At 46.2% G+C, this 16,587-nt stretch overlaps 1 protein-coding gene across 1 annotated transcript; it reads left to right on the top strand.

Moving 5' to 3' along the window:
- Window positions 1-7,819: 7,819 nt before the first annotated feature.
- Window positions 7,820-10,119, top strand: LOC126528622 (uncharacterized). Its single transcript, XM_050176465.2, has 2 exons — window positions 7,820-8,167; window positions 8,743-10,119. Exons 1-2 carry the CDS (start codon window positions 7,898-7,900, stop codon window positions 9,064-9,066), a joined length of 594 nt encoding a protein of 197 aa, XP_050032422.2. The 5' UTR covers window positions 7,820-7,897; the 3' UTR covers window positions 9,067-10,119.
- The last annotated feature ends 6,468 nt before the right edge of the window (window positions 10,120-16,587 follow it).

Here is a 16,587-nt window from a genome sequence, read left to right as displayed (position 1 = left end):
ATATGTGTATGTATGTATGTGTATGTATATGTGTATGTATATATGTATGTATGTGTATATATGTATTTATGCATGAATACCCGCCGGGGTTGCTCAGTGGCTATGGTGTTAGGCTGCTGAGCAGGAGGTCGCGGGATCGAATCCCGGCTACGGCGGCCGCATTTCGATGGGGGCGAAATGCGAAAACACCCGTGTACTTAGATCAAGGTGCACGTTAAAGAGCCCCAGGTGGTCGAAATTTCCGGAGCCCTCCACTACGGCGTGCCTCATGATCAGAAAGTGGTTATGGCACGTAAAACTCCATATATTATTAAGCGGAATCTTACACTTGGTTCTAAAACACAATACGTGGGTGTCGGAACCGTAACAAAAAAATTGGGAAAATAGAATTTGGATAAGTCACTTCGCTTCAATTTATGCGATACGGACGGGAATTACCACCGGCAAGCAGAATGCTGTCATTTATACTGACTTTATACTGACTAATTTATACCTCTGGTTGGCGATATCCTAAACATGGTGGCCTATAATAAATACCGAACAACCATACGGTTCTGCAGGGTCCTAAGCGATGTTGACACACCAGGGAAATATGCAGCAGATAGATGCGCGTCCATGGCAGCGCACAAATGCATAACGCACACACATTTCCCTACAAAGACAGTATTCGATCCATTCCTAAGGCTATTGCATCAATGTGGCAACTAGAATAAGATTCTCGCATAAATAACAAGTAATGCGAAACAAAACCCTAGCTTGGCGAGGGGAAGTCGTGCAGTCACCAGCAACGCTTCTATGAGGATATCAAATGTCGACTTCTATTGAACATACACACCTGATACACAATTTTCTAGTTCCCAAAGAAAACTTGCGAGAAATGCGACGAACATTTTACAGTAACGCACATTATTATGACATGTCCACACATTGAATAACAGACACGGAAGGATTTGCTGAATTTTTAAAACTTGCACATACCTTTACACGCAGTCTCCATATTGGGAGATGGTCCGCTAGTGCCTTTTCCTTACTTCAACTTTTACATTAAACCATTTTTCTGCACATTCTGTAAAGTAATGCAACTTTCGCAGCCTTAACCTTTGATTTCTTAATGTCTTGTGGCTGACGGAGCATGGTATTAGTTGCTTTTGCGCCATTGAAGCCGAGTTAACTATCCTGTACAAAAGAACATGTTCGCAAAACTAAATTATTTCTAGCAAGGTTCGCTACAAGACTGCGTACCTTCAATATCTCTGTGGTTGCCTTGGTTATTGTCAAGATTTTTCTCTAAATGTTCGTGTAATACTCTTATTTAGAAAAATATACAGAACTACTAATGAAGTATTTATGCATGCGTGCAGTTTCTTTCGTCGCATATTGCTACTTTTCCAAAGCGCGATTCATATCCAGTGCTTTTGCCTAAGTGTCTTCGCCGTAAGCGCGATCAGTGAATGATTAAAAAGCCGTGTGCTCCAAATAACTAATGGAAGTGGTGTCAAACTCTTGTAAATAATGAGGATATGATTCTGCGAATCATAAGCCCACACTGCCTGCCATGCGCATACAATTCTTTGAAGTTTTAATAAGGGCAAGGAACTGACGCCATATTTGACCCTTGGAGACAAAGGCGTTTTAAGACATCATTTCGAGAAAGCATTAGCAGAATACGATATGGCCGCGGTGTTATGGTCACAGAAGCCATAATTAGTGCGAAATTTAGAGCGCCGAACAAATGTGGCAAACAAAAAGGGAAAAAGACTTTTCGGAGCCACAAACAACATTGTTCACAAACAAACAAACAAACAAACATTGTTCAATGAAGAGAATGAAGTGAAGGTTGTTCATGCACACTTCGTGATTGGGTGTATATAGGGGGCAGATTGCCTAAGTTGCGATCGAGCGTGTGTGACGCCGAATGGATGGGAAGGGGTTCCAGCTAAAGCCTTGCCATCTTCTCCTTTTCAATTTATCTTCGCGCTATCTTAGTTGATGCCATGGCACGCGGGCTCTGAGTATTCAGCCAGCGCGCCTGTTGTTACGTGCTTGCTGTTGAAGTAATAGTTGCGCTGTATTGCTCTTTTTTCCGAAATCGCCAGTTACACCGATGCACACGTGCTCGCAAGCGGCGTAGGGAATTCTGTACACAACTCCCGGGAACTTCTCTTTTGCGAGCTTGCCTCTCACCGTCACTATTGCGTGTCTGAGCTGGCACGCAAAACATGTGCAACGTCAAATTCGTACGGCCGAAAGATTCGGGACAGGCTTTCTCTTACGCCGGAGACATATGGTATCGGAATCCTTTTCTTTTCCTCTTGTCTCTGGGGCTGTTGTGACACCGGGTGAGCTAAGCGATTTTGGACACTTTTGATAAATGAACTGGGGCAGCCCGAAAACGGCAGGTGAGGGCATGTGGTAGCTAGATCAGCTGCTCGATAGTCCGGCGTTCAGCAGTTTTTCTGCTCGGCGTACAAGTGAGGCAGCCAGACATTTGGGACAGCTCGGGTGTACAGAAATGAAGTTGAAGTACATGCCGGAGTGCGTGATCTTCCTGAATAAGCTGAAAGGCATTCTATTGCCATCATGTTTTACTAGGGTGTATACAACAGGCAGGCGGCCATCGGAATCTTCCTCTGTCGTGAACGGTATGGCCGGTTCCATGCACCTGAGGTGCAATAAAAATGCACTCAAAGCCTTTTGAATAATCACGGAGAAGGAATCGTCTACGAACCGAAGGAAAATGCTTGGACATGGTGCAAAGTTGGAGACAGCGCGGGCTCTAGTGACTCCAAAGTTATGTCCACTGCTCACACAGAATTGCAGAAGCCTGCTGAGGCATGGAATGTCTATTGTGGTTCTTTCCAGTAGAGTTGGGTCTGATTCGAGCGCATCTATGCAAACCTTGACGGCGAGCTCTGCTGGCACGCTCATGAAAAGCGATTTCGCATCGGACACCAGGATGTCGCAGTCATCGAGAACAGTGTCCTGAACTTTTTCAAAGTCGCACGAGATCCGCACAGGCGTTCCACTTTTTCCGACAAAGGAGTAGATAATGCGGTGAAGGCAATTTGGCAGAGTGCACAGAACCAAGCGGGTGAATTGGGCAAATGCGCGCATGGGGACGCCTGCTTTGTGAATCTTGGTTAAAGCACACCGAGCGGGCGCCGAACCATTCTTGCACAGAAGGAAAAAAAAGTAACGAGTCTTCTGCTGCAGATTAGCAAAGCGGAACACATCAGCTAATACTTGCTTTAGGTCTCTTTCTAGCTTTATAGTGGGACCATGATTCAGAAATATAGGTCACTTCATCCTAGAGCAAACTTCACATCTTGTTTTAAGTGTCCCATTTGTCCAAGATGGCCGTGGCGTTTCCCATATTCGCGGGAAGCATTACGATGTCCTCAATGAGACAGGTTTTAGATCCTTTCTATCTTGAGGCAGCAGAGGATCGTTTTTGATGCCGGTGTAGTTTAGAGAGCACGCTGACGACACGGGTACCCACTTCAAGGGGGCCGACTGGCTGGCTCGACACTCAAGACTGCATTTCCCATGGCGCACAGTACCTTTTTTGCATTGTTCTCTTCGTAGGGGCCCCAAACGTCTTTTTTTTTTCAACGAAATGTTGGCACTTGATATTTCCCGCTAATAGTTCTCCCGACTAGCCGGGATTCCGTCGAACCATAATTTCAGAAACAATAAATATTACAACGACGCTGTCGAAACCTATTTGTCTCTTGGAGTGCGATGCTCTGAATCTGTCGTTTTCTTGACACATTACCAGCGCATTACAGACTGTTGCCGCAAGGTGATGTTAGTATTCTGGAGATATTCATCGGACCAGCAAGGCTGGGTTAAATTGGATGAGGAGCTGTGATTTGGGTATAGTTTATGGAGGTAGGACGGGATGATGAGAAATTTCAAAAGGCATGATCAGGAGTGCACGCTCGCGGAGAGTAATGAATGGGTAAACGGAGTTCACAGCGTTAAAGCTTAACTGCTTAGATATATTTTCGCGACGCTTCAAAGTGCGTGTGCACGTGCAATTTCTGTAGCTCGGAGTAATTCAGCTCTAGCGAGCTCATTACGAGACATTCCAGTGGGCCCTCGAAACCATATCATATCGACGTCCTTAGTGTACTTTTCATTAAGGACGTAATTCCACCGTTCTTTGTGTAATTCCACGAGCATGATTTGTCGACATGCCTCCAGCGATTTTGTACCATAGTATACTTATGAGGCTACGGTGAGTGACATTAAATAACTACGACACTACTGTGTTTTCGGTTTCAAGGCGAACAAGCATTTAGGCACCCCCGTGTCCTCCGATAACTATGTTTACACAAGCACTTAACAACAGGCTTATGCAGTTTACGATGTTACACGACACATATATCGGAATACTGCCATGTATAGACTGCTCACGCATTGACATTCCCTCTGACTACTGTTTGGAGTGGATTATTCATGACACAATTGACTCGTCTCGGTGACTTTGTGTGGACGACTTTCTGCTGTTAACAAAATATAGCTGGTTCGACTCCTGGCAGAGGTTGCCGGTCCTGAAAACTGCGGGAATCAAGTGGCAAGAAACGAACAACTTTGTGTGCCCAGATACAGAAGCACATAAAATAAAAACCACAGGTAGGTAAAAGTAATCCGGCGTACCCATAATCACCTGTGCAGACTTGGGACGCTGGATCGCACAACTTTGTTTTATTTCATTCACACGGGCAATTTTTGTCGTCAGCGCTTAGGGTTCCGATATTTGTAGCGCTAGATTAGAAGCGTGCGCAAAGTGTTGCATCTCAGTGCATCTGTATTTTCATGGTATAGTGTGTAGCAACAGAACTGCTTGCAACGCCACGCTAACTGCACCTTGAGCTCGCCATAACAAAAAAAACACGCTCCAATCTATTGTGATCATGATGGCGATTTCACACGTGAAGGCTCCGAGAGATAGCCTACGTTGAAATTAAAAAAAAATTATCTCCATCATTCTTTGAGCGTTGAGCTGCGTAACGTGTTCGTGCTATTACGTCACTTCAATGGGAATTCCGTGGTGTAGTGTTTACATCGGACTTGTAAAATAGAAGTCACGTGTTTCAACCCCTCCCCCCTATAGGGGCAAGGACATGTTTCCACCATAGCAACAGTTGAGTCGCAGCGGAGGCCTCTCGAGCCGATCACGCTCTTTGAACCTTGTTGTTTCGTACAATAAATATTGGAGAGAACTTTGGCTCTCCAATCATTCAGCCACAATGGAAACGGTGGCTAATACATTGACTTGTCTGATCTTTGTACTTGTGGATAAAGACGTTCTTGTGGCTTTGTTTGTTACGGTCTGTCTTGTCCTAAATTTCACAACAAGCTATATTTTCAAGTGTGGAAGTCTCGCTGAACATGCACAATCGCTACTAATTGCAGCGGTGCGGCCTATCGAGGGTGGGGTAAGCGAAACACGCCAAGCGCTTCAACGCACTGGCTTGCACTAGAGAGAAAAAAAATATCAGCTTCGGCTTCGCTCAGCTAGTTAACCCAGGATATGCATAGGGAAAGCTTGGTTTAGACTGGTTAATCTTTGATTTATCTATAATTATTATACTTTGATGTACAATCATCGTTAAGCCAGGTATGACGACTGTGCCTAGCCCGGTGGCTAGACATGACTGCAATTAGGCTTGGGTAGGCACGCATCTTTCGGTGGTGCAACGCCTGTTGTGCTACGGGGAAAGCCCACGTGTTAGTCATGCAAAGAGACTCCGAGAACATGCGCAGCGTCGAAGCACAGAGAAGGCGCGAACGCGGTCGCTACATTGATCTCGATGGTGCGACGTCTGTTTCATTCCGGGCCCTCTTCAATGAAGCAGTTCGCCGGGCGATAATCGCGAGGTGGTCAGATGCCACTTGGCGACGACGGCTCAAAGCCTCCTGCGCAACGCTCAGAGAACGCCTTCGTTCTCATCTATCGCCAAGCTCGCAGTGACTAGCCGAGCACGGCGCTCCTCTTAGCCAGACGCGCGATGAGTCACGTGGTCGGCGGCTAGGAAGGAGGCTAGCGCGGCGGGTCACGTGATGCGTTGCCAAGGTTACGGGGCAGCTGCGGTCAAGTGAAGGTCAAACCCACGGCGATGGCGAAACGCGGCTCGACGAGGTTAGTAAAGCTTTCGATATAAAAATTTGGAGGACGCCTATTACTTGAATCCTACCGTGTTCCACTATTGAAAACAGAGTTCCTTGACTGTTTCTCACGTTTTCCGGAATCTGCAACTTATACATAACCGTAACGTTTACCGGGAAACGCTGGTGGAAAAATCTGTGCGTGAAGGCGAGCTTTCTGGTATAAACACGGCCTCTCGCGTGGGTCTATCTTTTGTCATTAATTCGCACTTTTGAAATTTCAGGTTGAGACTCTTTTCTATAAAAGGCACGCGCTGGCGGTATTTGTCTGATGTCTTTTGTTTGCCGGCTGCCGTTCTCAAAATTCCGGGGAATAAACTTTCAAAGAACGTAAGGCAAGGCATAAGAAACTTCAGTGATAAAACTTTGGTGCCGTATACAGTATGCGTGGTTCGTTATATATTTGACCGCGGGGCCCTTAACGCTTTCGCGTTAAATTTGCCGTTTGCCTCCCCTCTACGGAGTGCCGTCGAGTGGGTTGAATGCCGAGCCAAGGCTTAGGGAACTACGCGCCGGCGCTGCATTGGGCGCTGCGTCACGCCACAAGAAAGTGGTCTGAACCAGATGCGGCCACCGCGCCAGAAGCAACGCTGCGTAAGAACCCGAATAAAACGCCCAAAGAACGTTCCGACAACGATGTTGGCGACTAACGCTGCCGTGCAGCTGATAATGCGGCTATTTGTTGTGCGCCCGAGACTCCGCAACTGTGGGCGGCACGTTTCTGTTCCCTTAGCGAGAATGCCCAAAGATCGCGTAAGGCCTTCTTCACGGAAGTGCTATGGTGCCAACCATCCAATCTCAACCTGCGTTGTGCGCTTTCTCAAGTGCCACAGTGCTTCCGCATAAACCTTGCACAGTGTGCCATTTGAAGTTGAGAATTTTAAGGCGAAACTATCTTTGCGAACCTTTGCAACTTTCCTGAACACAGCTTCTGAGCGCAGTTGCCGAATAGGCCACACTTAAAATAATAGTAATTACGTGCATAATGGGTAGAATGACCTCCCCCCTCCCCCTGCAAAGCGGATCGATCTTCTAAGACAATATTCCTTTCTCCCTTCATTCTCAAGGTACAACGCACACATACGAGCCGAGCATGGGCTGAGAAGAGAAGCAGTGAAAACTCTGGCATCTACATTACTCCTTCTAACCTAAAAAGCCATTCCGGTTCTAATTGTTGGGATTTATCGACTTCGACCATACTACTTACAGATTTGCGGAAATAACTCGTTCTTGACCTCACGGCCAAATGTACATTATGATCGGCCATTCTTGACAAGCAAACCAAATATTTCCTGAAGCATTACTATGTCAGATCAGATCACTCCTTATCGCCCGACACGTGCACTTGTATCGTGTCAATGTAACCTCACCACTTGAGATGATTTCCGTGTGTGTCCCACTACGTAGCACGGGTGCCGCAGAGTGCCTGTGCCAGTTTCTTTTACGCCAGTGGCGCAGGAATGAGACGGGCAAATTTATGCCATTCGATCATGAGCTTCATCAAAGCTTTGCTTCGCATAGATTGGAACACGTGCTCGGGATCTGAATGTTATTTTCTTTTGTTACTAACGCTACTATACCTTCCTTTCAGAGCTGTAGTCCTAAAATAAAACGCTGCTTTGGCATTTTTCTCTCGCGCAGGCATTTGCTTCTGCGCATAAACTTGCCCGAAGCGGACGTCGTGAACCTGTTTCGCGCCCTTGAAAGCAACCGCAGCATCGGTATGATCGAGTTTCGCGGCATCACCTTCAGGAAAAGGACTGCCAAGGCGCTGGGCAGATTGATCGAGCGTAACCGATCGTTAGCTTTTCTGACCGTTCATCTCGACGAGAGTGACCCCGACGTGGACTACGTGGCCCAGTTGCGCGGCATCTGCCGCGAGCTCAAGGAGGCCCTCCTCCGAAACCGCTTTGTAGTCAACATCGAAATTTATGCGGCCGACCGTGTCCGCTCCAACCAACCCGTCATCAGGGACTCTCTCAGGCGTAACGCGGTGAGCATTCGATTGTCCCACTGGTTGCAAGAAAAAATAAGTCTGATTGATATTTACGTGTATATTAACCACGGTGCAGCCTTCATAACTCTACCATTCTAGAACGGGGACATGCGCATTGACGATTCGTAGCTGGTTCTCTGTAGTACACTGACGTTGCCTCGCAAGAATGGTGCTGGTAACTGCCCAATTTCAGTTTTATTTTATGCAAACATCTTCAGAACACGCTCACAAAAGGTGACAAAAGATGCAACGACTGGAGGACTCCGGACAAAATGACGTTGCGGAGTCGTTTCGCATTACGGAGAGGTGCTGAGTATTATATCGAGATCCACGCCCACAAATGGTGAAGTCGGTGACTGGGTGTAAAATTCGATATTTTTTTATTTACCTGAAATGTACTTCTAGCTATGTTATTATCAAATAACGCGTCGTAAAAATGGCTGCGGGGACAGTTAAAAACGTTCGCTGAACTCCTTGAGGACCTTATACAATGTTTTTCATAGGAATGCCGCGCGTTGCAGCGTGTGTATTCTTGACATGTTTTGCCGTTAATTCTGCCTATTAAAACGCAGATGCTCGTCAACGAGGCGGTCCGGTTCGTCAAAGGCTCCATGGAAAAAAATGACGCCCTGGCCTTCGAGACCTTGGAGCACTGCTTGTCGCTGCAATTGTCGCTGCGCATGGATTTAAACTTATCCCTCGACTCCGCGCTCGAGAAGATCACCGAGGCACGCGAGCGGCTCGCTTTCAACTACTTCATCCTCGCGGGCGTTGTCAAAGCCAAGATAGTCTGCGGCTCACGTCGCAAGAAAAAGACAACGTTCGACAAACTTGGCAAAGACATGCAGGCGCGCATCTGCTCCTACCTGAGCTTGAATGACGTGATGGACATCTGAAGGGGCACAGTTTCTTGAGCTTCTGAAAATAGCGACAGCTTGCGTCAACACACACACAAACTCGACCAATGTGAAAACTGTTAAATATTTAACGTCAAACCAGTTGTTGAAACTTCCACGTCACAAGTGAGCGCGTGTATTGTTTTTTTTCTTAGGTGGTACTTAAACTAAACCATACATTTTAAATTCTCACTCTCAAAAAAATATTTCTTGCCAGTTTTCGTCGCCCAACAAACTCTGCTGACTTACTGCTAGATTCATTTCCTGCCCAACGTTTTATGTGCCGATGGTGCTAAGTACACGTACTCGACGTAACGCTTTTTCTTGCAGACGCGCATAAGTTGCTTGCTAGTACGATACATCAACTATAGTTTGACAATCATGGCGGTATTTTGGTATATCCTTAAGCTAGTCCCCAAGAAACGCTTTGCTCATGGTATTTTTCGTACATATTAGATTTTAGCATGTACTGACAGAAAATGTCAGGTATTTCTTACGAGATCTGTTTTACCAGGTGACGCTCCTGACAACGATGATTTCTCATTGTATTTCTTATAAAGCATTGCATATGTATCACACGCTTTCTTTACAACGTGGAATCGGATAGGTTTTAATGCTATGGTCCCAGTGGGTACTGCGGAGTTCACTCATTTGTGTGTTGGGTGGGGTGAGTGAGGGCTTACGTGCTGTGACCAGTGGTGGTCGTGTTAGTCTGATTCCAACAAGGACGGTGTGGAAAGGGCGGCTTTGAGACGTCGAAGGCTGGAAGAGAACTTGCGTGCGACTATTCATTGGCGCACAAGCAAGTAGGTCACAGTGTTAAGTCCCCGCTCCTAATGCATCGCACCAGAAATGGCACTTGTAGGCCACAGAGGCGGTGGCCATAGAGCACGCACTCACCCTGGCGTACTTAAGAAATCAATTGACCTCTACGGGGTACTATACGGTCGCAAAGTACTCGCTCGGACTGCTCTGCTCACAACGCGGAATCTGCAAAATTGTTTCCCCATTGTTCAGAAGTTCTAGTGTTTGTTCATAAAGTATCAATCATTCTGTTTGCTGTTTGATTTACACACTTTTTCAGCTTTAAACTCTATGAGCCGAATCTAATACCGTACTCGCCGCATATGCTCCAGGAGCGAGCATAACGGCATTTTTCTAGCCGAGCATGCGACCGCCTCCTACCACCAGAGGCCAAAATAAGAGCTCGTCCCGTTAATCAGCACGCGGTCGTGTGTTGGATTCCCGGCGCTCGCAGCGATATTTCGACGGGGACGAAAACAAACGCTTGTGAACCGAAAATACGACGCACGCTAACGAGAGCTCGGCACGTCACATGTATGCCAAGACCTTCACTGTGGCACGTACTACGGCCCGAATCCCACCCTGGTTCGTCAAAATGCTGTTTCACGTGCTGCGACTGGAAAGACGAAAATCGGCGCAGTCGCACGGGTCGCAATGAGATTTTGAGAGGGCTCATTTCACATGATTCCGATACCAACAATGCGACTGCTGCGACGCCCAAGGTTGCTTACTGCCAGGTTTCGTGGAACGCGCTGCATATTCTTTTATTGTAATTATTAAAACGCTTACATTTTAATATTATTGACATTTCTTGATTAGAAGCAAATAATATGTACGTTTACTAATTTATAAACCTTCGTTAAGATTTGTCTTGGAATGCGCGACGGAGGTTTCTGTAGTTCAGTGCGACATGGGGCACGTAAACAGCTGTTCGCAGGTCGTTCAGCGATTCTTTATTCTATGGTTCAGCGCTGTGTGTTGTCTTATCTACCTTCTATGACCATTCCGTTATGCCTGCGCTACAACAATCTACAAGATGACGTATCGACAAGTTCATATAGCCACCCTCACCGCATATGCAGTATTCGGAATTCGGCTGCCACGAAGTCGTCGTGTCAGCCTAAGATCCTCGTGCTACCCGTGCTCGGCGTCTGCTTCTGGAGAAATGATGCGTGTAGATTGCCGTGATCGCGCATATGTGGTGCCTGCTCCTAGCCACATTCTTACCCAAAAGGCAACAAGAAGCACCAACCCGAAAGCCCGCGTGTGCCCCTGAGCGAAGCTTCAAATGATCTGTGTGATTACGACGTGGAATGAAAATTGTTCTGAAATTCAACCTTAGCGCAAGCCTGGTTCGTCCATCGCCGTGCTTGCGCTGCGAATATATATATATGGGAGCCCTCTCTAATTATTTCTAAAGGCGCAAAAGGTGACGCATCAAATGTTTCGAGCAGTTACCGTCACTTCTGTAGAAACCTGTACGTTGTAACTTAGCATTCTAAAAGACGCGCTTCTCGTCCACTATGTTGTCCTGTGTCTCGCGCTGGTAGTACACTCGGAACTTCTAACAAGACCATATCAATACGCGCTATTCATAATGCAGGAACGTAGGCCCACGGCAGGCGCACTCGCCGTAGAATATTTCAGCTTTCTGCTCAGCCTCGCACGCTGCTCACGGTTAGCCTGTTTTGTTGAAATAAATATAATTATATTAATAATGTCATTAAATATTATCGTTTCCTCACTGTAATTGATAGCAACCATCCAGATATGTTAAGCTAGTCATGCATTTAACCTGTATTAGATCAACAATGTTACGACATGCTTATGGGAGTCATTTCAAACTAGATTGCTCAGCCAGAGAAAGTACAAATCCAATTCTCAGTGTTTATTCCAATTTGGTATTCCTAAACAGAATATATTGGCAGAATTTTATGCCTGCTTGCATCTCCTGCAATTCAATGTTCAGAGCTGGAAAAATCGATTCCTTTTCTTGCTGTCGAAAGGCTGCTTCAATATCGACAGCAAGCTATAATTATTCATTTCGAAAGTGTTAAGCATTGACTATATCTCTAAGCTTATGAATGTGTTTTTGTTCCACGAACACAATTAAGTTTTCTTTCTCCCTCTTATTAACAGCCATGGAATGAAACTGCAAACATTCTGGAGTTTGTCGTGAGCATTTGTCTGTATCCTATTGTGTGCATGTTTGCATCAAGTTCTGGTGTTGCAATCGCAGTGATCTACACGTATTGTTATATTGCAACAAACAAATTTATTTAACTTTGTTTTCAAATCTACAATGTGGCCATGCAGTAACAACTACATTAAAAAGCAAAAAAAAAGAAACTGCAGATTCAGTGTAGCTGTTAGAATCTATGCGAAGAAACGTTTTTGTCAAGTGGTCAATTAAATGCTGTTAAAGTAACTGCGATATGTACAATTTGTCTTATTTTCAACAATCAAACATGTCATCTTTTGGAATGTTTGCTCATGCACCGCGTAGGCCACAACATTAATGTATGTAATCTTTATGCATTAGACTGTTCACAAACTACGCCTAAGCGCAAACGGCCGTTAATGTAGATGCATGCTGCGAGACCAAGACAGTGACGTTTGTTGAGCAAGTAATGGTGCGAGGTGTATGCAAATCAATGAATGACGTGCTTATGTACTTATTTCTATACCTCGCAGGCTGCAAGGTTGGAGTATTATGCGAAGGGGAATAAAAAAAGTTGTTACTAAAGGAAGAAGGGCACAACATTAAGAAAAAACCAGCAAAAAAAGCAGTACCAATGCATTGCACCAACTAGCCCAATGTGTTTTACTGGCACATTATAAAATACTTAACAAACAATAACAGAAAAAATTACTGCCCATGCACCCTGTACAGATGGTAAACTTGCGAAGCTGAAATGTGCGGCCCCGGTGTTTATCACTGGGTTAATTCCAATGGTTTATTCAAGTTTCTATATTATTGGTTATGTCTGTTTCTTAATAAGGTTGTGCACACGTTTGGCTTGGGTTTATCGCATTGTTAATTTGGAATGCCACACATCGCACTTTGCAAGATCACTATCATGGAAAGTGCAATGAGTGGTTCATTGTGTTAGTCCAGCGGGTCCATCAGTCTTTCTGAATTATGTCGCGCATTTATGTTTTGTAATGTGTTATTCATAATGTTTATGACTCTGGTATGCACTGTAGTTACCAAGTGACACATCGGGGCTGCATATTTCATTTAATTAAATACAGGGACACAATTTAAACCTATTGGGAAGTCGGAGAGAGACTGCTGCACGTACGCTCTGTTGCTAGAGAGAGACGACGTCACTATCGTTCTAGCCAATGGTCCACCACACCTTTGCTGCGAGATAACAATGACATCATGATCTTGTCTTAACCCCTTCCACCTCTGTGTCCCTTCCCTGCAATAATACGTAGATGAATGTATGTTTGAAATGCATAAGTATTTCTATGCCTACCCAACAAGAAATTTCTCCATCCATCATGCAAGACGAATGCAATAGCTCACATCCTCCTAAACAATGGCTCATAGCCCTACACTAGGCATATACAGCTTCACTGCAAAAAGAATGAACACCTTTCTGCCAGAGATCAAGGCGTACTAACAAATGAGTTTATTGAACATGCCGAGTAAATGCTGGTTGACAAGCGTTATCGCGATAACTTAGAGTTGGAAGCGCTGCGTGGACCTCCGAAGCTATAGCGGCGGCGCTCTCGGTGCCAAGGCGAGTAAGCCAAGTCATCGCGGTCGACGGCAACATTTCATCGCACTGAGGACCCCTTCAAGCCACGGAATGTTTCCATGAATAAACTTTCATGACTGACTATAGTTATTCCTATTCGTCTTCCCAAATATATCTTCCTGGCCATGCTTTTGTAAAGTTTCATTACGGCCTACGCATTGTAGTATCTAATTAAAGCAGTTTTCAGAGGCGTCGCTGATGTTAATATTAAACGTACTACTGCAGACAATGACGGAAAGGTGATCTGGACATATAAGCCGTGCCCGCAGTAAACCTTGCCGCCTGCGACTATCGCGCCGGCGTGAAAGAGCGCGCGTCACCGTAGCCGCCGTTGCGGCTACTTGCGCGACGTTGCCTAAAATCGAGCAGCGGTGGACGCCGGCGACATGCACTAGTATAACAGATACGGTGAATATAAACAAAACAACAATCAGAACGGGTCTCCGTTCCTTCTCAGTGCCGCGGTTTGTTGTCCAGCTGCCGACCGCCCTGTGCGACAGCGCCATGTGCTGGACTACCGGCGATGCACGGTTTCCTTCGTCGCGACTGCCAGCAGTAGAGCAACCGAACGGTGCACTAGAAATTTATCAAGCGTGACAAGGCTCCGCGCGAGAGTGAGGGCGAAGTCTGGCGTCACCCGGGGCACTCTCGCCGTCAGCGCGCGGAGCTACGCGGAGCGAGACAGCAGCGCCCCGGTGTGGCCCCGCAGCCGCTCCGGCCACCTAAGCCGTGGTCCGTTTACTTTTTTGGCCGATAGTACATAGATGTCGGTAGGAGCCTCCCTTCTTATGTGTATTGTTCGAGGAGAGAGAGTATAACTTTTTCAAATATTTTGCCCGTGGAGGATGTCAGTGATTTAGGTCGCAGCTGATTTCGGTATGAGTACTACTTGTGCCAGTGTCCATTCTGTGGGTAGTTTTGCACCCGGTGTCCAGATTTCCTGATGGAAGTGGTCCGTGATGCCGTGTAACATGTCAGCGCTAAGGTTCCGTATACTGGCAATTGTAAGGCAGCCCAATCCTGATGCTGCTGTTCTGTTGAAGATTTTTGCCACTGCAGACACCTGCAGAAAAGTGATGGGTGCGTCCAGCTCGTGGTTGGATGCTCCTTTGTACTCTTGACTTGGTATCGGATTTACGCCTCGCGTTCTCCCGTGTACCGTTGTTTCACGCCTTCTATTAACTGATCCTGGTCCCCTTGAATTTCCCTTGCTAGTCCTTGGGGCGTAGCGTTTGTTTTAGTTCTTGTGGTAAAGGGGCCTAAAAACTCCGTAGGATGTTCCATGACTTTTTTGTCGTTAATGTGCCTCTTAAGGACTCACGGTATGTGCGCCAATTTTTATGGTAGTGTTCTTTCGCGTATGCGTTTGCTTCCTCTGTAATTTCCGCTATTCGGATTCTGAGTTTTCTGTTTAGCTTCTCTCGGCACCACCGTTTGGTGAGGCCCCGACTAGCTTCCCTAAACTGCGTCAAGTGGTTTTCAATGGCGGGGGTGTCTGCCGTAGTCTGATATATTTTAGTGTTTTCATCATAGATTCCTTTGATGTACTGAGTGCATTCAGCTATTTTTTCTGGTTTGGGCCGATTTCCTACTTGCTGTTGCTCTCGATACTTAGTCCAGTTAGTGAGTTTGGCTTTTCGGAGCGGACGTCGTGGTTTAGCTCTTTCGTAGGTTATTTCCACTACATTGTGATCACTTCCCAAGGTGTGTTCTAACGCATTCCAGCGCATGGCTATTGCATTGTAGGTGATTGTAAGGTCGGGTGTGGTATCCCTGTTTTGGTGGTTTCCCATACGGGTCAGCCGGCCCGGTGTCGTGAGGAGCAGGTAGTCGTATCGCTGTATCGCCTCTAGGAGTCTCGTACCTTTTGGCCTGGCTTTGGCATATCCCCATGTCGTGTGCCAAGCGTTGAAATTCCCTGTGATGATTAAGTAGTCGCGTGGTTGGAGCATGGTGCTCAGATGTTGGAAGATGTGGCCAAACTTTGCTTTCCGCTCTTGCGGGGGACTATATAGGTTGCCTATTACCTGCTTCGGTCATTTGTTTTTCGCTGGCCAGATCGCAACGACGTGGTGTGGTGTGTCTTCGTGTGGTACCGTTGTAGGCGTCGTTGCTAATTTCTTCCGGAGGAGTGTCGCTACCTTCGGGTGGTTTGGCTCTATGTGTAGTCTGTAGCCAGGAATCGCTTTGGGCCCAGCTCCCACTTCTAGTAGTCAGATTATGTCTGGAGGAATGTGCGGCGCCTGAATGTATAGCGTGAGTGTAGCGTGTTGCTTATGTAAGGAATAATAGTTCCAGGACTATATTGTGACATTCTTTTTTGTTCGGGGTCGCCTATCTGCCATGATACGGGGTATGGTTTTGTTTTCGGCGCCCGAAGTTAGCATGCTTCTGTCATCGGACTCCTGGAATCGCTGGTTGCTATGCTTACGTTTATGCTTCGATTTTTTGTTAAGGGTTTCATAAACGTATCGCTTTAGTTTCTGAAATTGTACCAAAAACGTTTGCATTTGTACGTTAGTTTGCTGCTGTATTTTTGTTCAATTAGTTGTAGTTGTTGTACCATGAGGTTTGCTTCTGGTTGTTATGTCCCTTTGTGAATTACAGTATCTCCAGGTGGTGTAGGTTGTGGTTGTGTGGGCCCATTCTCTGGTGGCTTTTGATTTGGGATACTTATATCCTGTTGTGTAGCCTGTACTATAGGTCTTGTGGCTCCCATAAGCAGGGCCAGTTGTTTTGCGAGCCAGGCTATTTTGATCTCACATCTGCCTAGGCGTCCTTTAAGTTGCTCGTTTTCTGTGATTACTCTTTGATATCCTGTTTTGTGTGATGGGTGTAGAATATGCAGGTTTGGGCGCCACCATCTCCGCCCACCTTACCTTGGCCGATGGTGTCTGTTAGGTGCATCCATGGGTCCCGCCGATCCCTTTGCCGCCTCCTGCTGGCG

Source organism: Dermacentor andersoni, chromosome 9, assembly GCF_023375885.2.
Source record: "Dermacentor andersoni chromosome 9, qqDerAnde1_hic_scaffold, whole genome shotgun sequence".
NCBI lineage: Eukaryota > Metazoa > Arthropoda > Arachnida > Ixodida > Ixodidae > Dermacentor > Dermacentor andersoni.
This window is presented reverse-complemented; position numbering and strand designations above follow the sequence as displayed.

Excerpts from the sequence above, each read along its gene's own strand:
- LOC126528622 (XM_050176465.2), top strand. The coding sequence starts at position 7,898 with ATGATCGAGTTTCGCGGCATCACCTTCAGGAAAAGGACTGCCAAGGCG. Across the intron at positions 8,168-8,742 it reads ACTCTCTCAGGCGTAACGCG|ATGCTCGTCAACGAGGCGGT; the intron begins GTGAGCATTCGA and ends ATTAAAACGCAG.